Raw genomic sequence first — 25,332 nt, forward strand, 5'->3', positions numbered from 1 at the left:
TAATCTTACTAGAGACTTCTGCTCTTAAGAGATAAAAATATTGATGGTCACATATTCAAGATTTATTTCTTGAATGTCTATAATACACTAGGTACTATCATCCTTGGAGGGGAAAACAATTTTTTCTAATGATTAAATATTCCTGTACAGTCATGTACAGGAAAACACTATGAGATAAAGAAATGATAGAAGATACAGACAGAGAAAAGAAAAAGGAAAATATTATTGCCATAGAGGCTCCTAATTATCTCCCAGTATGTATTCTCCTCCTTTCCTCCAATTACAAAGAGAAGCCCTTAACTTTCAGTTGGGCACATGGCCATCCAACAGAGATCACACTTCCCAGACTCCTTAGCAGCCATACAAGGCTATGTGACTAAGCTCCTGCCAATGGAAGTTGGAGGAAGTGAAATGATAACTCTTAATTTCTAGGTCTTGCTTTTAAAAACAACTGGACAGGCATTCTTTTTTGTTTCTCACTTGGTTCTGATAAGTCAGCTTTGACCCTGTTTGACTAAGGGCAACAGTCTTGGAAACAGCAAAATAACAAGACAGAGGCGCCTAATCCCTGAATGACCTTTTAGAACCAGAGCCGCCTAACCACTCTGAACCACTGACCTACTTAACATAACAGGAAAATAAACAACTATATTCTTTGAACCACTATATTTTAGGGTCTCTCTGTTGCAACAGCTTGGACTATGCCCTAACTAAAACAAACGTCTACAATCAAAGCAAGGCAAAATTCCAGGATGAATGTCAATACGTACTCTAAAACATTTCTTCCAAAACAACAACAAAAATCACTGAGAACAAATCGAAGACAGAGAGAAGAGGGAAAAAAAAAAAAAAAACCCAAAAATGTAAGGCTTTGAGCCTTGGCAAATGGCTGTAGTTCAGCTCTGTCAGGCACATTACGCAGATTTGGAGTTTGTACTGGCTCCCTCCCCAGGCAACCGTGCGTAAGACTCTCAGTGGATTTTTCAGGTATTTTCTCATGCTACTATAGTGAAAAGAGTTCTCCTTACCTTGGTTCCTGAGGCTTTAATTTTTTCCACATAATCCCAAACTGTCTGAGGTGATATCCTACCACCTACTTGAATACTATCTGGTAGATCCTGTGGTAAAAAAAAATGAAAGGCATCAATGTATTCAGATCATCTTTATTGTAATATTTATTCTTTATACAAATTTAGCTCAAAGACTAACTTGAAATAATAGTAAAAAACAAATAAGCAAGACTATGAAACACATCAGAGAGCACAAGGAAGCACAGGGACAGCAATCAGGCTTTACTTCAAATGTCAGCAGGGACAACAGGCACAAGGAGAGGACGTGGTGCAAGCACACCACTTTGACATCCATGAAGAGCACAACAGACTTCAGAACACCGCGGGACACTGTTCTTCCCCTCCCGCCTCCCCCTCTTTTTCGGTGGTGGTGAGCTGGGGTATGCCCTAATCACTTAACAGCTGGATTTTACAAGTTATCAAGTTGTAGAGTATATTTCTGCACAGACGAGAGTAACACTGTAATAATGCAAGGTTCATTTAAGGCGCAATCTTCCTGAAAACAGACAACTATACATAAGATCAGTTAAGAACTGGGCAATTAAGAATACTTAATCAGGACATTTCTATTTTTCTCAAGACTGAGAAAAATCATAAAAAGCATTATTAATTGATATAAATTCAGTTAACTTTACTGAAATGATTAATTGTTTTAAGTATCTGATTTGGGATTTTAGTCCAAATCAAACTAAAAGTAAGCAGAAAGCACAGGTGGAGCTCTGGAAAGCAACCACATAGAAACTGGCTCAGAAAAGAGAACAATAGTTTTGTTTAAAATCAAAAGGTTTCCATAGTTCAGGACTTAATTCTCCATTTAAAAGAAGAGTTATCCTCACCATGGACTGATCAAAGACTGAATTTCTAAACAGTTGTTCAAAAAGAAAAGCATCATGGGTCCACTGAATTTTTCTCTTATAAAATCAATGTTTCTAAAATATTACTTGCTAAGCAAACTATATATAAAAATAATAATTAAGTTGTTTATTAATTAAAAGCACAACTCCTAGACAAATAAGCTGATTAATACTAGATAAGCAACATTACACTGAGTTAAACTAATTTCATCCTAATACAAAGAAAAGTTTATGCCAATCTTAAAAAGAATAGATATATGCATGATTTACATTTTATGAAATACTGAAAAGCATTGTAAAAAAAAAAACTTTTGCCTTTAGTCAGCAGACTGAGAATGAATGGAAAATTAGATATGGGCACAATTAATAGCAAAATATCACCAACAAAAATAGTATAAATAGACTGAATTATTTTCCTTCTGCATAAACACAGAAAAATACAAACTTTATTCAAAATAGTTCCAAAAATGTTCTATTTTCTAATTCACCTAATACAATAGTACCACAGCTCTTATTTTCCATAAATGTTGCTCAACAGTTCCTTCCTCTTCCCACAGGTATAAAAGCCAATGAAGGGTACCACTGCAGCAGTCACGGCCAGCCGTGTCGCAGCACTGCAGCTGGCTGCAGTTTCAACTATATAGCTGATCCTTGAGCAGCATGGGGGTTAGGGGTGCCCATCCCCCATGCAGCTGAAAATCTGAGTATAACGTATTAGTCTGCCCTCCGTATACACAGTTCCACTAATTGAATGGTTAAGGATCACTGTCAATAAATATTTTTATTATGAATGAAAATAAAATTTTTATTACTTTGCTATATTGTTTCCTTGCCTATTGCCTTCAGAAACACACCTATCAACCCAGGCACAGAAGGGCAGAAAAGGTCACAGTACCTCTGTCAAGTACTCAGGGGAACCAGACACGGGGTAGGCTTTGGTAACAAATTTTGCTACAGACGGCATGTTGATAAAGCCTTTCCAGATGAAATTCAACCGAGCCAGGAAGGTAGACTCAACTTCAACAGTTCCAGGCATCTCTGGACTAAAAAATAACATTAAGAATTTTTCAGCCTAAAGATATGCTTATGAATAAATACATTTTCTACTTATTCATCAATTATTTCTGTTTCAGCATGTCAAGGTCAAAATATGTAAAGGCTATTCACTGACAAGTCTATTATTTCCACTATATAAAATATGCTCACATTTACATACTCATGTTTTACAAAGCCATCCTTCTTGGCTGGCTTAGGTGGACTAAGGCCCAGAGAGATGCAAGTAATTTTTCTTTGATGACTTACTTTTTCTAAGACTCCTGTAATTTGGCAAAGATCTATAAAGGTTATTACAGAAGTTATAACTAAGAGAAAATTACCGAGGAGCAGGAGAGAATGTTGACTTTGGAGACTCTTGTTTCTCCTCTTCAAAGAATTCCGAAGCCAAAATATTTGAGGTTGAAGACAACGCATCTGCTATACTTTCTGCTTCATTGTCTGAATGTTTACGAGATACTCCAACAACAACTTTCACTTTTTTTGGAGAAAGATCATCAACTGGTGGTGCCATTCGACCTAAAGTCAGAAGATACCCAAATAAACCATTTTTGTAAACTGAAATTTCTATAACTTTATCCATTTTCACTTCTAAAGTTATTCAGTTTTCCTGATTGAACTGTTGCATGACCAGACATTTCCTGAGGTAATTTTCAACTATCACCATTTCTCACAGAGTTATAGAACACCTTTTTTATTGATGTGAAAAGTTAAAAGTGAATGTTAAACAACTTAGACAAGCTTTTATAAAGGAAACATTATAACTAGAACCTAAAACAGAGTTCCTGATTCCTTAGCAAACATGTTTTTAACTAAACTACACTGAATTCCAACAGTCTTGAGAGGTAATGTGAAGAACTAAGTAAAACAAATCTGTATCCTACTTTATGTTACATATACCAGCAGTCCATGACATATATGCACATTACAATGCTATTTAGCTACTAAATATGAAAAACATTACTAAAGTTTAGAAAATGATATTGGTTTTAGCTATAGCATCATGAAAGAAAAAAAAATCACTCAAACTTTCTGAAAATAGGTCGTCTAGTAATATTTAACATGTTTTGTGTACTATTAATTTTCTTAAATATTATAATAAACATTGTATTAATTATAAATATAATACTAAACCTAATTTTAAATCATTAAAATCAATAGAAATTTATAGGTTAAAATTACACAGATTAAAATTAATAGAAAAAATTTTTATTAAGTTTTCCAGACAAAACCACCAAATGTGTATATGTAAAATTACTATTGCACCTGGATAGCTTTCTTCAGTGATAACAATGTCTAAAAACACTCTGAAAACGAATATATGTGTATTTAGCATATACCAGAAATGGGACACATTGTAACTGACTGTACTTCAATTAAAAAGTAATAAAAGAAGTTGCCTAGTCAAAAAGTAAATTAATAAAAACAAAAATAAAGTGACAGAAAAAAATTAATAAATAAAAATAAAAACACTCTGCCTTTTAAGTCTTTATCATTGTACAGATTGTATGATGCGTGAACACACTTAATTTTGAGAAGATATGGTTATTTCTATTATAGGAAAATGACCTAATTTATAACACATTTCATCTAGCCCCTAATACAATGATGGTGGGCAGCTTATTGACTAACCTGAAGAACTTTTCATCTTAATGAACAATGTATGTATCATTTCTTTAGAATACTACAGTAAAAAAAAAAAAATTGAGAGCTACATTTCTGGAGTTTTAAAAAACTCTTGATCCTTCACCTTTACCAATAAACTGAATATAAACTTAAACTTTTTCTCAACACATCCCCATTTCTTATGCTTTAAATCCAGTCAATCTCCAACATCTGTCAATAACACCTAACCTGAATATCTCAAAACCTCTACTTACTTCCATCTCCAATGCAACTTCTCTAATTAAAACTATCTTCATCTCCCTCTTGGACTAGTGCAAAGCCTCCTACGTAGTCTCCCTCCATCCTCTCTTGGCTTCTTCACCATAAGCTCAAAGTCAGAGAAATCTTCGTAAAAATCTAATATGATCATGTCACTCCCCTGCTAAAAAAAACCCTTTAATTGCTATCCATTGCTCTTAGATTAAAGACAAATATCTTTAATATGGCCTACCGAAGTAGATTTTCAGCATTTTTATCATAATCTGTAAAGTAACATTTTATATCATGATCCATCACTTGTATACACACATACTTCACACCCTGTGTGCACGTGCAAGTGTGTGTATATATGCATTTGTGTGTGTGTGCATATGTAAGCGTGCATGGCTTTTTTGGGTTATACAGAAATGACTGGAACTAAAGCCTCTCAAAATCGTACTTACCTTCACAAGTGCAGTTCACCATGATATTCTCTTTTCTCTTTTCTTGTTTGTTTTTGAAATGCTAGGAACTACTTACTAAATTGATTTCACTACAACTACTACTATTACATCACCATCAGACTCACCATCAATACCGAGAAACCAAAAACCTATGTAAATTACAAGCATCCCCATTTCAAAACAGAAGCTACATTTTAGGGAAAAACATTCCCCCAATTACCTATGCAAATTTTGCAGTTAAGATCAAAAAGATGTTGTCTGTGTTGACTAGTGGTATCTTTAGACATGGAGTCAATCTCTTCTTTTTGTTTTTCAGATCCTTCCGTCTTCTCCGCTGACTTATTAGCTGTGGGTTCCTAACAAAAGTGAGAGTAAAAACAAGTTTTATTAGAAAAAATTTGGCCTCAATTACTTAAATCAATGTATATTGCATATCAATATTTTTTCCAAAATAAAACTGTTAGATTCATTGGCTGCTTTTTGCTACTTCTTTAAAGAAATAATTGCTAGATATTAATTATGACTTAAAATAGAGTAAAAACTCAAACATTCCTTATTCTTCAAGGCCTCTAACAAGATTTCACATTATTTCCTCACCGATTCTGAAAATAAGAAAAAGCCACACCAGCTCTCAGACCACAGTCTGCCTAAAAAGGCACCTATGGATTTCAAGGCCTCCTAGGAAATCTGCTAAGTCAGAGACCCCAGGAATCTACATTTTAACAAAGTGTTTAACTGGTGCCTGTGATGCAAACAGTCTGCATACTGCATACTGAGAAGCGATACTTTATAAACACTCTCAAAAAACCATTAAATCAATAAAATAAGCTACATTAATAAATAGAGTTTTAAAAAGTATTCTACTTTAAGAACTTAGGCAAATAAATCTTTTCTGAATCTTCATGTTTTGAGCACTGTAAAACATATTATCTTTATTATCATAATTTACCTGAATCTCCAGGGCTGCTTCCTGTTCTTTCATTGGAGCATCACTCTCAATTTCTATCTCACCTTTATGAGTTATTTTTGTGATTGGTCGTCTTTCCACTTCTCTCTGCTCTTTCTCAATCATCTCTATGGTCTAACAGGAAATATTTTAAAGAAATACTTTATAATTAAAATCACAGATGATTTTTAATCTTTAGCTGGTCTCTCAAACCACAAACATACACTGAGTATTTACAAACGTCAGAGACTTTAAAGTCTCTGGGGTTTTAGGAATAAGACCTCATGCCTCAGCCTGGTGACATTTACATGCCCACTAACTGGAGGCAAGTGAAGTGCAGTATAATTTGCACACTGATGAGACACGACATTTATATTCAAAATCTGCTTTCTAATCTAGTACTTCAGCAGCTGCCACTGAGAAATGAGAACCAACTTCCTCTTAGATTCCTAACTTGAAGTTTTAACATCCCCCACAACATCAGAAGTTTACTCAAACATTAAAACACAGTCCCTCCCATCAGTGGTCCTCTGACTGAGCACACACACTGTGCGACAGTGGGAAGTCATAGCTGAACAAGCTCAGCAATAAAACGTAGCAAATAACTGAGCAGGAGCGGAAAGAACTAGTAAAAGACAGCCAAGAGTGGAACAGGTTAAGGAAGGTAAATATGGGTCGAGTCGTTCATCTTGCCACTGTTAAGTGCAACTCTTCCTTTAAGGAAAGAAATCAGATCACACAGCCCAAAGAGCAAGCTGGTGTGCTCTGCAGGTGATACTTGCAGCCACAGTTTCAAAGCAGAAGGAGGGCTATGGAGGCAAAGGAGAGACGGTGATACTATTTCCACGATAAAAGAGGTGAAATTACGTAGGATGAAAGCGAAGAAATATCTGAGTAAGTATAATCTTTCAAATTATGGCCTCTTGCGCTTCAAACTAGATGTGGTAGAAGATCAACATGGAGGGTTAATGCTTAAGATGCAAGAAAGTATTATGGAGAAGAGAGTCAGGTAAATCATAGAGTTAATATGAACTATGAGGAACTGGTGTTCTCTAGAATAAAGGGCTAATATTTAAGGCCATTGTAATGAAAACAGTGGGTAATGTGGCTTCTCACTGTCATAATAACTGGAAGCCACATACTCATTTCATCTTCCAAAGTATTTCAAGTTCACAATCCCCAAATGAAAACTCTTGGTATTGATGACTCTCAGAATTTTTCAGTTTTAAAAATGCAGTACATGCTATATATGACATAACAGTTAGATCTGGGAAGCACTACTTAATTAAACACAATATTTCTGTGAATATGGACATTCATGCATGACACTTCAAAGTCATATTTCATTAATAAACTTGTTTCCAAAAAATTATTTATTTAAAGCCTTTGGCAAGTGGAACTGAATAAAAAGGGATTATAAATCTATAAAATTTTCATCCTGACTTAATCTGGCTCCACAAATTATCAATATTCATAATACCTTCAAACTGTGCCTTTGAAACATACAAATGTGATTAAGAAAAAAGATGTATCTATTTTCCTATCCTTCTGATTTACAAAATAAAAGGTAATTTTGTAAGCTGATAACTGGAGGAAATGAATAAAAATCAGACGAGATCAGAAAAAAAAAGAATTTAAGAACAGGCTAATGGAGGATCAGTAACAAAAGGCATAAAACAAAAAGTGTGTTCCTGTGTACATAATTTTTCCCTATGGCTGAAAAAGATAGGTTTTGATATAGACAAACATATATTCACAGATAATCTTACATGTCTGTTTTCCCTTCGTCTCCAAGCAGCTAACTCTTTAGAAGCTAGCTCTTCTGGACTCATTCTTATAAGATGATCAGGGGTTACTTCTCCTTTCAGCACTTTTTTAAATAATATCTGGAAGGATTTAAAAATGAAGAGAGAAAAACATTTTAAACAGAAAGAGGAGCTGCTGTAAACTAACTTGTAATAAATAAAGATGCAATTTTGAAACCTGATTTACAAATGTTTAATGATTTACATATTACCTACTACAAAGAGAATAAATGACAGCCTTGTGTTCTAGAAACTTATCACCAAGGCAGCAAAATACACATTCTGTACAAAAATCAACACATAATGGAGAAGCAAGTACAATGAAGTCATTACGACACCTATCCAAAAGTTGTATCACGTCTTCCCAGGAACACACTGTCATAATAGTCAACCCATAGCTGCATAAAAGAACTTCACAGAATGTGATGACTTTCCTATTTTCAAGATTTCATATGATTAAATCCTAACAGGCTTGGAGGTAACTCCAGAGCAAAGAACTACAAGAAAAAAACCTAAAGAAAATAAATATTTCCTTGAAGAAAGGCTTTCAGATCAAAAAGCACCTGATCCCCTGGGCCATGATGGCAGTTTGTTCAGTTTAGAATTTTCTTAAGCAGCTGTCAGTATACTTCAAGAAAATACCTCATTATCACACACTACAGTAAACTCCATTACACAAACTGACAAACTGATACCACTTATGTGAAAACCTTATACAACATAAGCAAATATGCAAGGAGTTTGCATCTACACACACAGCTTTTAGATTTCCTCTGAGTCCCAAATAAGAAATCTCATGAAAAAATTAAGGATCAAATTAAAGTTTATTCCACTGCTAAAAGATATTTAGCACTAAAGCCATATTTAAATTAATAAAAATATTTTCAAATAGTTCTTTTAATCCAAAGTAAAATTATTTTCCTAAGGGGTGTAGTTCTATTTTCAGATTTAAATCAGAAGTATTAATTATATAGTGTTATGAGTTTTTAAAGAATACATATGAATGAATTTTTTTAATAAACTGGATTAAACAAGGGACATTTAGGCAAGAAAATTCACCTATATCAGGTTAAGACATATTTAGGATTTTATATTTTAATAGACATTGTATAATACTAGTCACTACTGTGCAGAATTCATAACTCAGTTCAGTAGCAAAAGACTTTATTAAAATTACATGGTCTCACTTCAAGAAGCAAATTACAGTCCTACTGTATTATAATTATAAATCCCTGTGTATTTAGGAAAGTTAGAAACATAAATAACCAGACATGAACAAAACATACTTACATTGTTTTTAGGATCTTTCAGATTGAACATCAAACTTCTATATTTGTTCTTGTATTTAGCATCTGTGTCCCGAAAAAAAGAGAAAAGCTCTTTTTCAATTTTTGTGGCAACTTTGGCTGCCTTTTCCTCTGGTACCTTCAAATTTGAGTCTGTAAGTCTTAAAATTAGAATAATTCAATTATTTTTCAAATAGGTGAAGCATACATTATTCAATCTTCTACAATAACAATGCATGTTACCTTTTCATGAGAATATCTTTGAAAGAATGTCTGACGCTCTGTCGGATCTGATCTGCAGAGGGCTTGGAAGCAGCAGCAGCCGGAGGGTGTGCAGTAGGCATCCCCTTTTCAGTTTTCTTCTTCTTTATCTCTTGCTTCTCATGAGCACCTAGTTTAAATCAATATCAAAACTCATTAAATTGCTTTCAAAAGGTATTTTCCTTTTTTATTGCACAATGTAAGTTTATAACAAGTTGACTGATTAAAAATCACTACTTAGAAATGAGATCAGAATCCATATTTCGTATTGAAATATCCCTGACATTGTAATTCTATGTTTGATGACAGATAACTAAACCTGGATCACTCTGCAATATACACAAGTATTGAAACATTATATTATACAACTGAGACTAATGTTATACGTCAATTATACCTCAATAAGAAAAAAGCTCTAATTAAGATAAATTTTAATTGGAAATTAAGTGACTAAAAAGTAGTCCTAAAGCTCTAAAATGTATATACCCCTTTTCCATTTTAGATAATGGTTTTTTTAGAGCTACTTTTTATATATATACACTGTTTATATATATATATATATACACATATATATAAACTTGTAAAGAACTATTTAGAAAAATTGATCTGAACTTAATAAGTGAGCAGATAATGTAATGACTTAACTAGGACCACAAAATTGATGAATTCCCTTTGGGTTTAAAACGACTGTGTTAATTTGAATATTAAGCTTTTCAAATGATTTTTCATTCCGTCATTACTAATTCATGCACATCTTCAGAAACTCAACGTCAAACATCCCACAAACCAGCTTATTATTCTACAGGCTTTTCATTCCAGCAATTCTTAAATCTATCATTTTTACCATCCCACGTCCTCACTTTCCCAAATAACCAGCTTTCATCAGATAGTCCAACACTCACCATTCCCTTGCAGACTTAACGTCTTTATTCCCTCCTTAAACATCTGCATTGGCAAAAACCACAACCATGGTGAAAGCCAACTTTTTTCCTTCACTCAAGAAGCCTGCAAACAGCTGAGGGTAACTGGAGGAAATAAGCAGTGGTGCTGACACATCTCACTTTAAATTTATAATCACAGATCTTAAGTAGTCAGCTCAATCTGCTGCCCTAATCCTACTAAACTGTCCTAGTAAATTCGCTTTCCCACTTTCTAAAACATCTGTTTTACACTTTTTCTCCTTTCTTCTCAAACCAACAAAACCTCCTATCTTCAACTTCAACCTCATTTGATTTTCTTACTTCCTATTTCACTCAGGAAATAAAAACAATGTCAACTATCACATCCTCCTGTCACCAAATCTACTAACCTAGCTCACCTATCCCCTCCTAGCACAGCCTTCCCTGCTGTTACAATGGACGAGCTGTCCTCGCCTACAACCAGCCCCTCCAGGTGAATCCCATTCCCTCTGATCTCTTCATGGATTCTGAGCCTCAACTATTACTTTGTCTCCTACATCATCACATTCTCTCTCTACTGGATCATTCCCATTATTCTTAACAAACATGCTATAGTATTTCCTTAAGAAGAAATCCAGACCTCACATCTTCCACTAGCCACCACACCATTTCTGTTCCCTTTAACAGCCAAATTCCTTGAGAGCTATCCATAATCACTATCGCCAGTTCCTTATCTTCCATTCTTCCGTAAGTCACTATAATTGATTGGCTTTTGTCCCCATTGCTCCAAAATCAATGGTCACCAATGATCTCCATTTCACTAAATGACATATTTAACAATCTGGGTTCATCTTATTAGACATCTAGGCAGCATGTGCCACAACTGATCATTCCCTCCTCATAACTTCACCTGTCTTCCAGGCCACCATGGTCTTTTAGTTCTCTTACCCCAAAGGCCATCTCGTAGGCTGGCCCCTCTCTTCTTCCTAAGATCTAAATGTGGATACATCCCCAAGGGCCCAGCTTCTGCCTCTTTATTACCAAACTCTCTCTGCAGCTGTTTATACGTAAGTCCTTGATTTAAAATAACAACTACACACTGATAAATCCCAAATTTATATACCATTGCCCAAAGTCTTCTCTAAGCTCCAGACTCATCAGCCAAAGGTTTACTCAAAACATCTCCACCTAGATCTCTAATAGGCATCTCAAAGTTAAAATACCCAAAACGTAAATTTTCAATTTTCCTCCCCAAATCATTTTCTCTTTCCCATCTCTGCAAATAGCACCAACACTGATCTAACCATATGCCAAGATTCTCCTTCATCTACCTGTATTTACTCCATCCGCAAGGGCTGCCATGTCTATTATAAAGTATATCTGAATCTCATCACTTCGCACTACCCTCACTGCACCTCTGCTCCCAGCTACTATGTCTTTCCTAGGCTGCTGCTCTGGGCTCCTAGCTGGTCTACCCTCCTTGTCTCCTAACCCCTACAGTCCAATCTCTACAGGAAACCAGACTGATCCATCATTACCTTGTAAAAACTCCTCTAAAGGTTTCCCATTATATTCAGAAGAAAATATGAAGTCTTGTCATGGGCATAAAGTTCCTACATAATTTTCTCTAAACTCATTTTCATCACCATTCTAACCCTCATGTATTACATTCTAATCATTCCATAATAACTTTCTTGCTCTCCAAATGCAGAGATTGTTTCTACCTCAAAGCCTTCAGACTGGCTGTGCCCATTAAGTATTCCTCCCTCCAAACCAACTCTGCATGCCTTCAGATCCCATCTCCATTCTCTCTGGAACAAACTCTCACCACTCTCCCTGACCTTGACTCTCTATCCCATTACTCAACTTTTACTTCATAGTGCCTAAATTCTCTAAAACAGCATACCATTTCCTTATTTGTCTACTTATTATCTGTCTTTTCCTATTAGTATTTTTAAATGCCATGAGGGCAGGGGCAGTTCATTAGTACTTCCCCAGAATCTAGAGCAATAATTTTTAATTTCAAGTAAGGTCAATAACCTAAACTATTTTTATTGTCATTAAAATGTTAAAATGTTTAAATTTCCCTAGATATACTAATTGATAGTATATGAAGTAAAATACATATGCATTAGTATATAATAATTTCTATTATTCTTACTACCTGATTTTGAAGCTTTTTCTCCTGTGCAAGTAACATTTGTAGACTCTTTGGGTATTTTTTCACTTTTTTCTTCTGAGGATCTCCGAGGTAAAACTGGTTGTCCCATCTTTCGAAGAGGGGCTAGTTGCCATTTTTTGATTTCACTGTCCCTACAGTCTGATAAGTTTTTGCCTTCACCAGCATCCTGGAAAAAATAGTATTTAATTCATTACAGTGAAAACTACTAAACTACCTTTAAATATAAAGCAAGCCCCAAGAGTATGTAGATGAAAAAAATTAAACCTAATTAATATTACAACCTATTAAGATATCAAACATATTACATTCTTTAGCCCAATAACTGTTTTTTTGAAGATATACAAAACTAACTCTCAATTATCAGCAAAAAAGACAGTCATCCTTTCATCCAAAATCCATCTGTTAGCACCTATTTTCTGCAGAAGCCAAAACAGCCTGTAAAGAATTTAAAAACACTGATATCATATTCCCAGGAGCAGTATTAGAAAGAAAATTAGATATAAGATAATTAAGAGTTCTCTTAGTTGGCTGTGGATATGGAAAAAAAAAGGGGGGGTGATTGTGGAGAAATAAGTTATCTAAATTTGTTCTAGAAAACAGTGAAAACCAAAGTCACATTTACCTATATACAAAAGTATCAAATTTTCAGAGTACCTATTGGCAATTTTAACTCCCATAAGTTAGAACAAATCATTAGGATACCTAATACTCATGTCCAATTATAACCCGCAAATAACTACAAACGAAATCAGAATTCTCTGAGACTCTTGAGAATAATTAATCCCATCATACTAGTGAGAAGAACAATGTGTACAGAAATATAATCACAGGTTTTAAGAAGACAGAGTACGTATAAAAAACTGATTTTCTCTAGACTGGGAATCCTCTCATTTTTTAGTTCCTTGTTCATTCTCTGCAACTAGATATTTGAAAGCAGGAACATATTTCGTTCGGTGTTACATACTCAAGTCTGGCACCATGCCTGGCACACAACAGGAACACAACAAATGGTTCAACATAAAATCCAGGGGTAAGGAGTGGTATTTAAAAAGCAAATTCCGTAAGCTAAAATCAGACTAGTCCAAGTAAGTTTCACCACCATCAAAAAGAAAAGGAAGCAGTTACCACTTGCATGGCTCATGTATTTACAAAATCAGACTAACCTCGGTTTCTTTTCTGATACAGTAACTACTTATTATCTGTCTTTTCCCATTTATATTTAAGAGCCATGAGGGCAGGGGCTTTTTCTTATTAAGTTCATTAGTACTTCCCCAGACTTTAGAGCAATAATTTTTAATTTCAAGTGAGGTCAATAACCTAAACTATTTTTTTTGCCATTAAAACGTAAAAATTCTGGGAGGAAAGTATAGCTTAGCATGCACAAGGTCCTAGGTTCAATCCCCAGTACTCCTTCCAAACATAAATAAACAAATCTAATTACCTCCCTACCAAAATAATAAAACTAAAGAAACTTTTTTTTTAAATGTTAAGATTTTGAAATTCCCCTAAATATATACTAATTGATAGTATACAGCAGTATCCTAGGAAAGAGACTAGAGGGGTTTCTCAAAACATTTAGAATGTTAATGTTTTACAGTGTCTTTTTAGACAAAATGGAGACAACTCAACTAAATGACAAAACAATGAGCTTAAAAACAATGCATTAATGAGCATCTCACCCGTTTTAAAATTTTGACCTTGTGCTTCACTGTGTCATCTACATATTTGGTTTTGTCATTTGTTACACTGTGCTTTGGTAACCCAAGCTTTTCGTATTCCATTGCTTTCTCTTCACTATGGACTTCAGCTTTAGCCTGGTTTCCCAAAATATCTGGATCTACTATTTCAGTCTTTTTATCTTCTTCAGCACAACATTTCACACAGACATATTCTTTGTCTTCCTCTCCCATTTGTTGTGCTTGAGAAAGACTTAACCCAACACAATCGCCATGAAACCAGTCATCACATCTCCCACAGCCAACCATAAACCTGGAAAGAAAGAAAAAAACTGATTTAATACATTTTCTTAAAAACCAGTGCTGAGTCTAAATTGAATTTTCAGTATTTTTGGTATTTTGCAGGTTTTCTAACTTTATCCATTCTATTAGTTCAACATGGAGAATGTTTTTAAAGAAAAGAATATTCTTTGGAAATGGAACTTTAAGTCAAATATCTCCCCTCTATCTAGCATAAATAAGAAAATACTCAGGGGAAAAACGTAAGGATGAAAACAGAGGACAAGAGGACTTTGTCAGTATACTGCATAGAACAACAAAGTACAGAGTAACAGCACTTTTCCACTGAGAAGGGTGGTAAGATCTGTGATAATCTGACCATAAACAACCCATCAAAGTCGCAATTACATTTACCACATAGACCTGAAATCATACATAAAATTAGGGAGTCATTTATCCAACGAATCATTTTAAATGACAAAAAGAAAAACCAGATGCAAAAAAAATGCAACTCAAAAACTAACACTAGCTTCTCATATTTTTTATCAACTACCTTAACTATTCTTTGAGCTCAAAATATTGTGGTTCATGGTGTTAACAGATTTAGCTGAAGAATCTTATACTTTTGAATGTGGGCTTCCTTACTGCTCGACTTTGTGCTTTAGATAATAAATTTGTTTTCCCAAATAAAGATCAATGTTGTATCTTAACATGAGGATACTATTATTCAGGGTGTTTATAATTTCCAAACAGCCCCCTTACAAACATTTTCCCCTCTACTACATTTTATCTAAGAAATAATTTCACTAACAAATGAAAAAGCCCAGACATATGACTCTAAAAAGTTTTTCTAACTTAGGAAAAATACCTGAAATTACTTTTGAATTTACAGGAAAACAGACATATAAACAGCAATCTGGGGGATAAATTATCTTTTTTTACATACTTTTCAGCCCATTGTTAGGAAAATGACAAAGATAACTTATGTTTAATATTTTCCTTTTTTCTTCTTCAGGTTAGTAATTCGTATGTTTTAAAGATTTTGAAGGATTTAAGTATATTAATGATTTAAAGACTATGTGCTGATTTTGGTAAGAATAGTGGCACCACCAACAGTGACAAAATCCCTTTTAAAAACCCGTGGTCCAACAGGAAGATGTTAAAGGTAATACACTGGGTGGGTGATATGACCAACTCTCTCTAAATATACCAGAGGTCTTGTTTTTGTAGGAACTAGAAAAACCAGGACATTTGAGTTTCGATCCTTATAGGATGTGTTGAAACAGTAATGCCAAATACCTCATTCCCTAACAGGAGCACACTCCACCCTTCTTCCTCCAGTGACTTTTTATTGTGGACCAACACTGCTACGTACTGAGGAAACTTGACTTCTTCATGTCTGTAATTTACCGTTCTTTACCCTAACTGGTAATGCTTGTGCTAGCGTTTTCAGATAAGTTGTCACTTCCTCAACAGTTCATTTGGGGGAAAAAGAATCATTGAAACAAAAATCACACCTTAAGTAAGAATAAAAAAATACAGAATTATTTCTGTATTCATAGGCTTAGTAAGAAAATTTTCCATCAATGTGGTATTTGCAAAACAGAAATGGTTTCTCTCGGTTTGGAAGATTTTAGATGGGTCCATGAGTCAGTGATACAGATCTTCCAGCCAATAAAAAAATACAAAATTTGAAAAATACAAATACTTAAAAAGCTTTCCTATTTCAGGTTACAAACTTGTAAGAACTGCTACTTCTTGAAAAGAACTATGCTTTTGAAATACTGAAAGAAAGCTAATGTGTTTTCAAGTTTCTTCAAAACAAGCCTGAAATAGCTCAATATGACTATTTAAAAATCTACACTATGACCATAGCTATGCTTTTGCCCCAAATACAAATACAAGTATCATCATAAAGCACGTATTAAGAAATTTCAAATCTTTAATCAGGGAGATATTTTATTACGTGAAATGTATTAATTATATCACAGTGATCCAAGTTTACTATGGCAATGTCTCCTCAAACTTGAGAAGCTCTAAAAAGCAAATTTCAAAACTCCAGTGCCATTGACAGATGTATCTTAGGTTTAGTTTTCCTTAAAAAAAGAAAAAAAAAGTGCACTTAAACAAAATTCTGAGAAATCAAAACAAGACGATAAAATATAATGTCCACATGTTCTAGGGGAAAATGTAACTGATTCACTTGAAAGTGAAACTGGTCATCTAAAAATGTATACTACAGCAGTACTACAAACTTCATACACCATATATACTGTCTTCCCTTTTTCTATTATTCTTCCACATGGATTAAAAAAGGGGTGGAGTATGAATCAAACAGCTAACATAATTACTGTCCCATTTTCTGCTCTGTCGTTGAAATTCTGTCCTTGAAATTTTGCCTACCAATAGGCAAAAATCTATGGAAAAGACTATAATCTGGAGGTTAAATATTTCACTAAGATAATTAATGTGTCGAGTTTAGCTCTGGATCAATTAAGTGGACCAAATTAAACAGAAAAGTTCAGAAATGTTTTTGGTGTGTTCTCCTATTGTGATATGTTCATCACAAAACTTAAAATCCTACTATAATTTAAACCTGATTTAAAATTTAATCATAATTCTAATATTCTTGGCATAACCCAAAATGTATTCTTAGAAAGTTTTCAAGTTTCTTCAAAGTAAACCAGAGGCAACACTATGAACTTCTGTTCTTCGCAAATTCACATCACAAATTCACTAACGATGGGCCTTCAAGTTCTGCAAAGTGCTTCCTCTAAGTAACAATCTAGACTATGTTACTATAAAAGTGTATATACTCAGTAAAATGATTCTATTTCACATAAATATTACATCATTATTTTTGTCACTAACAATCCAATCTGCAGAGATTAAATTTAAACTTCTAAGAAAAACCAGAATCACTTACTCTAAGAGAAAATTTCCTTCTCAGAAAAAGGCTTCTTGTTTGAGTATTAAAGCTCCATTATGCTAAGGAAATATTTTTGTTTTTAAATTTCATCCAATAAACAAATCTTCTACAACTAGGCAAGTAAGTGTAATATAAACTAAAGATACAAAAGTCACCTGGAAAGGTAGGGAAGCACTAGAAACTACGAAGCAGGTAATATGAAGAATAAGACTTCCTCCTTCCAAAATGCCAACTGGCGTATTTTAAAAGAGGTTCAAAGGCCACTTAAAAAGAGCACTAAATAGTCTGATTTTTAAAATAATGAATATACCTTTGCTGTAAGGGCTGAATTAGGAAAATAAATGGAAGCACGATGTGTATATGAGACAGTCAATACTCACTGTCTTTAGGGTACGTACAGAAGTTGCTTATGGTCAAATACTACATTTGGCCATGCCACAAACAAATCCTTACTTAAAAATATAATTTCCAAATGGAAGAACATTCAGGAAGCTAACCTCAGTTGCAACACATGTAAAATGTTGAAGAGTTATAAAAGTTTTACAGTAGTAAATTTGTCAAAAGTGCTAAAAAAAAAAAAAAGGCCACATCAGCAAATAGCTTTCAGTGTAGCTAGTGCATGAGATCAAAGAAATGGATGAAAATTATTTCCAGATATGTCCTTCCTAATAAATTCATATTCTTACACATAGATTAATCTAGGAAAATTACATGCTGCATAACAGGTTCACCTTTTAAATAAACTCAGTGTATATAAGCAGAATGCATCAAAGAAGGACAAAGGCTAGTCAATATTTAAAGAAAAAAAAATCACTTAGGCTTCTTTATTCACAAAATTGAAGTAATTTTTCAATGTGAAATGTTGCTTCCAAAATTGAGTGTTTCCAATATTATTCGTATCAATTACACAGGGTAAACTTAAGATCCCTACACATCTAATATTCTAAGTCATGTTCTAGACTGGGGCAAAGAAACTAAACTGTAGGTTTTACGCAGTAGATCCAAAAGGTGGCATCAGGTAAAAAAACAATAGGACTTAACACTTAATCTTCATTTTAGGAAGACATCTGTTGAGGTTCGTGAAGTGATAATCATTAAAAACCCTGGGCAAACTCCTGAGACCAGGCCATCATGTTTATCTCCAAAAAGCTACCTTATAACGTACTTAACATGGCTTCCAACTCTAGACCAAAGTTTCATTTTAGAAACTCATTCAGTTTAAGGCTGTTTCATCACTCTGACCACATGTCAGTGTGATTTTTAGAAGATTCTGGCAAAAAAAAAAAAAAAGGACTCATTTAAAGGAGCACTTACAAGGACCATCCAGTCCTTAATTTTTGCAGGCCTGAAAATTGGCAGGCCCACTTTAGAGTATCTGAATAAAGTGTTTTGAACAAAAAAGCTTTCTAAAGACCACAAAAGTGAGGGCAAATGTAGCACTATATTCAAACAAGTCAGTTTTTTAAAACTGGAAAATGCTGTTAAAGAAGTAGCCACTGACACTAAAAACAGGCCATGGACTGAATCACAAATGAAGAAATCGTTTGACATAAAAGTGATTTTTTACAGAATAGCCTCAAGAACTCCCAATCACCTTTCACACCAAAATAATATATTACACCACACTGTACTATACTGTCCCTCCCTAAAGAGTTTGATTTTTATGTAATCTAATTCTGCTGGGAAGTCATCCTAACATTTACTTTCATGAGTAAAGATAATACTACAATGTGCAAGCTACAACGTTCTTTTATCATATCAATGTTGATAGAAGTTCCAACAGCAATCTGAACACTTGAACAGGATAATCTTGTAGCTGGAAACTCCACTTCAACTCTTGTTCGCCTTTTCTTAAAAAGTTAGCAAATAAAAAACACATGGGGGGCAGAGAAGGCAGCAGTATCATAAAACTATAAAACACTGAATCCTTAGGTAAGTGCTGAAAGGCAGTGCTGTGAAATCTTTTTAAAAGATCAGAATTCACAAGAAATCCAAATCACTAAAACATTCAAAAATGAAATACATGTTTTACTCCATCCCATGTTACATACAAAATCCACCTGGGTAATTTAACAGTTGTTTTAGCTATCAAATTTCATTCTAAGGTCAAGTTTGATAGTTATGAAGTAGTGGTGTTAAGTGACAATAGGTGTGCTTCATTTAAAAAAATATATATAGAGAATTTTCATTATGACCTTCACACTTTATTACTAGTTTTTCTTAAGCCAAACAAATTATTATTTAACTTACAGACCAAAAGCACTGTAACAATTTTCTGATTAAAGGAATTTTTTTTTAAAGATGCAGTGACTAAATTACACTCTCTAACTGGTTACAATGACAAAACATTTCCATATATGCCAGCTGCTGGTCAGACCATGGTGTTTTAAAATGTTCTAGGATGATGTATCTGTAAATTCAGTGGCTCCATCTTTCTATCACTTATCCAGGACTGATGAGGGGTTTCTGTTTCTGCAAGTCTTCGCATGCTAAATAATCTCTTTCTATAAAAAGTTCTCACACTAACCCCACCCTAAAGAAAGCAATTTGTCTTCAATGTACACATCACACACACACACACACACACACACACACCTGTTGCCATGCGGTTTTTTGCAAAACCCACACTGCTTGCTGGGAGTCCACATATATTTGCTTTCAAATGAAGAGCTATGATCTGAGCCTTCCCTTTTTACGGAGGCTATGTTGTCTGGAATGAACAATGGTGGCTCATCCAAAGAAAAACTTCTGCTGCTTCTTCTTTGGCGAGGTTGTAGGTTCTTCTCTGGTTTTTTAAATTTCAGTTTATCCTCTTCCTTAAAATGTTCGACACCACCTGCATGCTCAAGCTCCTCCTTCATATGACTATTGGTTCTCCCCGCTGGAGCGGGCTGCTGGGGCTTGTGGCACTGTTTCTGGCTGGAATGCAATAAATGACCAGTTTGTGCAGGATGATGAGGTTCTTTAGTGCAACCAGGGTGACCATGAGGCTTATCACTGAAAGAGTGAGTTAAGGGTTTTGAAATCTGAACTAAATTTTGATCCTGTGATGTCTTTTTGAATATAGAATGAGCTTCATTTTTCACAGATTTAACCCCAGAACTGAAACTCTGGATCTTTGAATCAACTTGTTTTTTTCTCACTTTGACAGGCCTTTGAAAATTCTGCTTAGATTCAGACTCATCAGCATTTCGCTTCACACTTTTGACACTGACTTTAGCTTTGTTATGCATTAATTCATGCTTTGCTACAACAATTTTTTTCTGAGTATCTGTGGTCATGTTTTGCTTAGAATGCATTATCGGTTTTGTATGTTTGGATTTTACATTTTTTGACTCTAAGCAAGAAACACTGCTTGACTGGCTGTCTCTGTCATCCTGAAGGCTTGTCTCAGGAGACTCCATTTTAATACTTCCAACAATATTCAACTGGTTTGAATTCTGGTCAGGTGCATCACAAATAGCATTATCTAAAATACTACTTTCTGATTCAAAAGCACTAGTATTAACCACCTCTAAGTTAGATTTATTAAATTCGGTGCCCTCCAACTGCTGATCATTAGACTCTGTGTCTTTGTAATAACTCAATGGCTCTATTTCATTTCCATGAAGGGAGTTCTTAGCTTTGTCAGCAACTTCCACAGTATTCTTCAATTCCATATTACACTCATGTACTTCATCCACAGCACTAGACAAACCTACAAGGCTGTTTTCCGTCTTATTTGGGTTTGCACAAGCAGCATCACCAGAAAAAGCAGCAGAAGACGCAGGTTCCTCAACAGTGTGGTCATCTTCAGGGGGTAATTTTACTGTCTCCTCTGATTCTTGTTCACCATCTACCTTTGCCTTCGTTTCTTCAACAACAGTCTCATCCATTTTACTTGAAATGGAATCATTCTGTTCATGTTCTTCTTTATCTGAAAACTTAAACAATGGGCTACTAACAGTCGTAGTTTTACATTCCATCAGAGCTTCGTTTTTCTTTTCTTCAATACTAACACAAGTCTCTGAAAGGAGTGGACAATTTAACTCATGAGATGGTACATTTGCTCCTCCCTGATTATTACACTTGTGCTCAGAATCTAATCCAGCTTCATCTTTCATTTCTAGACAAGACGACACTGCTACTTCGGTCTGTGCACTATGTCGGCTGCTCCTCCTGCTCTCTTTATGGTGCTCAGGTTTCAGTGATGAATCAACTTCTTCCTTTATCTGACACCTTTCTGGTTGTTTCACCCCTGCTTTAGGAGCAGATACAGTCTTTCCAGATGCTTTTTTTGTGCTATTTAAAGGTGCTGCATTTGAACGCTTGGCAATAGTGCTTTGTCGCAAACTTCTTACTTGTTCTATCACAAAGGAAAAAAAATAAATAAAAATAACTTAGTTGTTTAGTCATGTATTTTTATTTCAGTGCAGTTTAGAATATATTGCTTCTTTATTCTGAGCTATAAAATGTATTTGCTCATTTCAATGAAAATGTACTAAACACTTACTCATGATGATTTTTTTTAATATACATAAATTTTATACTTAGCAAAGTTCTATCAATTCTGGGGCAGGAAAAAACCTCTCTAAAATTCAGACTGATACTAAACTTTACAGTAAGACAGAAATGTTTTCATCAAATTTCTTTTCTATAAAAGTAAATTGGGAGTAAAATCAATAAAATGGGGTCCCCTTATATTAATACCCATCTTAAAGCAAGACTGTCGTTCAGTTTTAATATTAAATATTGTCAAATATATAAAACCAACAAATTCAGGTGCCAATAAAATCTGTACTAAATCGTCTATCACAAACAGGACCTGTGTGAGTTTCAAAGCACAGCCTCAAAAGGATTCTAATGCCTTTATGAATGTGCTTCCCTCCTATCTCCATTTTAGCATTCAAGCTATTCCCAACAGAAGGAAAGAAGTATAGACTAAAGTACTAAACACAAGTCAACAAAAAGAGAAACTGTAAACAAAAAGATTTAAACCTAGAAAATATATCATAAGGGACAATGAATAAAGTACAACAATAATTTAATAAAGCTTCCCACTTTTAACAATGCTCCTAACAAAGAATTCACTAAATGAGATTTTCCTCCTTTCCCTAACTGGATACATCCCCCAAGGGAAGGAGGAGCACAAAGTGAAAAGAAATTGGAAAGAGAGTTAAATAATTCACTAAGTAGAGAAACAACCCACAAACCGAAATACAAAATAATAAGCTATATTCAAGCCTACGCATATCCAACACCTCTGAATCAATCAACTCTGCATGAAAACTGAACACCACCAATTGATATTAAAAGAAAAAGTCTCCTTCCTTTCTATGTAAAACTCGACTATGTGCCAATATATAGAACATTTCCCTAATTTGTCATATATCACTGAACTGCGAGACCCTTACAGAAGGTACCGTCCTCATTTGTCTCTAACAGTCCTAGGAGGTACTTGTGGTCCTAACACTCAAAAGTGTCCCAGTTTAGACAATTATATGGTCATCCTAATCTCAGAGACTCCTTCTAATTCCCTCAGGACTTGGCACAATATGCGGTCGGCAGGTAGGTACCCAACAACTTACAAAAATTACTTGGTGGATTATGTACTATTTATCGCAGGCTCAGATATATAACATTTTTAAATAACTAAAATTTTAATGGTTGATTATCAATATTTACATGATTTTTAAAGCTTTGAAAACAGTTTATAATAGTCAAAACTCAACTATATTTACCTGTTTTGAAATAAAGTAAATGAAGAACTTTTAACACCTATTACCTAAGTGGCTGACAAATGAATAGCACATTCAACTGTTGAAGGTATTCAAATAAAAAAACTGTTTTCCAACAGTAATGGATTTATTGAGCTAAGTATAAAGTTACTTTTTCTCCTCTAAATATAAACTGTCTTAGTCTGACGCCTGGCTGCACAGGCCAAATATTATCATTATTTGTCTATAATGTTCATTCTACTCTTTTCATTTCTCACAGTCACAAATATATATCAAAAAACTGATTTTAAAAACCGGTTAAAAATTAAAATTTAGGAAAAGATGGGGAATACATGCACATAAGTTAATCTACTTCTCAAAACCCCACAATTAAAGCTATACAAAAGGAAAGGAAGAACAGGAGAGAAGATGACAGTGACAAGTTTGGCAGCCAAACAAGAGATGATCAAGAAGTAACTGATGCAGGAGATCCAAAAAAAGATAAACACTAATCCGGCAGTGTTCGTCGAACCAATACCATTAATACCTCAAAAAGCTTAGGAACTGGTGACCCCAGATGATTCTAAAGTAGGGATGAAGCCAGGTGGTTAAAAAGAGGGTAAGTTGAAAGCTGTTTAAAAAGCAATTAGACCCCAAGCTCCCTCCCCTCTACTTTATCTGTTGGACAACTGCCCTTCTCTGGTCCTAATCCAAGACTAGAGGCTTATTCTCTGGAGAGTGTAAGAACAGTTTTTAGACGAAGGAACATCAGGCATAGCTAAGACTGGCACTTAAGTACATGGAAATTTGTGAGATTATGTGAATTTGTATATACTGAAAGCTGAGATGCCACCATGAGCTTCCCTCAAGGGTTCCCATAATATGCTAGCAATCTAATGAGTCTGCATTCTAGCAACAGGGATTCCTCAAAAAAATAACACAACCAGATTACCAAATAGTGATGCTCATAGTTGACAAAACTCAGCTCACACATTTAAAAGGTTCCACACAGTTTTAGTTCCCTACTCTTAAACATGACCAACTTATCAAACATCAGACATTTTAGGAAAAGTCTCTTAACATGAAAGACAGAAGCAAAAAACAAAAGGGGGGGGAGTAAAAACACTTTAAAACACTTTAAGTGCCTTATGAAAGACAAAAGATCTTGCATCCATGAAACAAGATCAGAATGTTACAAAAAGGACTATTCCCAAAACAAAACAAAACAAAAGGACATTCAGAAGTTAGAAATGCAAAATTTCATGAAAAAGTTGAAGGATAAACATGAGAAAATTTCCGCAAGCAGAGGAAAAAGACAAGGAGGGGGGAAGTAGGCAAAAAAAAGAAAACAGAAAAGTCAGTCCTTGCTATCTAACATGTGAATGGGACTTAGAGAAATCAAGAGCTGAGAAAATAAAAAGGCAAATAATCAATGAAATAATTCAACAGATTTTCCCAGAACTGAATTAACAGTTTACAAACTAAAAAAACCTACTAAGTACCCAGCTCAATACATGAAATACATCTACACTAAGATACATTATCAGAAATATCAAAACACTAGAGTTAAAGATCCCACAAACTTCCCAAAGAAAATAGGTAACATACCAAAACAATTTAAGTCTTTTAAAAACGGAATCAAAATAAACTTCTCAACACCACTGAAGTTAGAAGACAATGGAACAACACCTACAAATAGCTGAAGAAAAACGATTTCCATCCTTGAATTCTATGTTCAATCAGACCGTGATTCCAATGAGAGAACAGATTAAATATATTTGCAAGCATATGAAGTTTAAGTATATATATATATATCCATGTTCCTTTTTTTCACAAAACTACTACAAGAAGTGTGTCGCCACCAGAAAAAAGAAAATAGGACTGCAATACAGAACAGAATCCTCAGAAGAATGGTAAAGGGAGATCTCTGGCCCACACCCAGGCAGCAGGCTCACTGACGGCTAACACACCAGTGGCACACAGGAGCAGATCAGAAGGCTTCAAGAGACACTTCCTCAATAAAATGAAAATGATAGAATATCGGATATGGACAAATATCTCTAGGAAAG

At 34.5% G+C, this 25,332-nt stretch overlaps 1 protein-coding gene across 6 annotated transcripts in view; it reads right to left on the minus strand.

The window, feature by feature from the left end:
- The window catches only part of PHF3 (PHD finger protein 3), a 71,718-nt gene that overhangs the window by 4,352 nt on the left and 42,034 nt on the right, over window positions 1–25,332 (minus strand). For all 6 annotated transcript variants that reach the window (XM_072965504.1, XM_072965502.1, XM_031676060.2 and 3 more), the window contains 11 exons: window positions 20,163–21,912; window positions 14,363–14,672; window positions 12,666–12,849; window positions 9,585–9,732; window positions 9,346–9,502; window positions 8,020–8,136; window positions 6,254–6,385; window positions 5,525–5,660; window positions 3,301–3,496; window positions 2,820–2,967; window positions 1,029–1,118 (listed from right to left, as the gene is read on the minus strand). In XM_072965504.1, the coding sequence (XP_072821605.1) occupies window positions 1,029–1,118; window positions 2,820–2,967; window positions 3,301–3,496; window positions 5,525–5,660; window positions 6,254–6,385; window positions 8,020–8,136; window positions 9,346–9,502; window positions 9,585–9,732; window positions 12,666–12,849; window positions 14,363–14,672; window positions 20,163–21,912 (3,368 nt within the window). The remainder of the gene's footprint in view (window positions 1–1,028; window positions 1,119–2,819; window positions 2,968–3,300; window positions 3,497–5,524; window positions 5,661–6,253; window positions 6,386–8,019; window positions 8,137–9,345; window positions 9,503–9,584; window positions 9,733–12,665; window positions 12,850–14,362; window positions 14,673–20,162; window positions 21,913–25,332) is intronic.

This window comes from Vicugna pacos, chromosome 8 (genome assembly GCF_048564905.1).
Source record: "Vicugna pacos chromosome 8, VicPac4, whole genome shotgun sequence".
NCBI lineage: Eukaryota > Metazoa > Chordata > Mammalia > Artiodactyla > Camelidae > Vicugna > Vicugna pacos.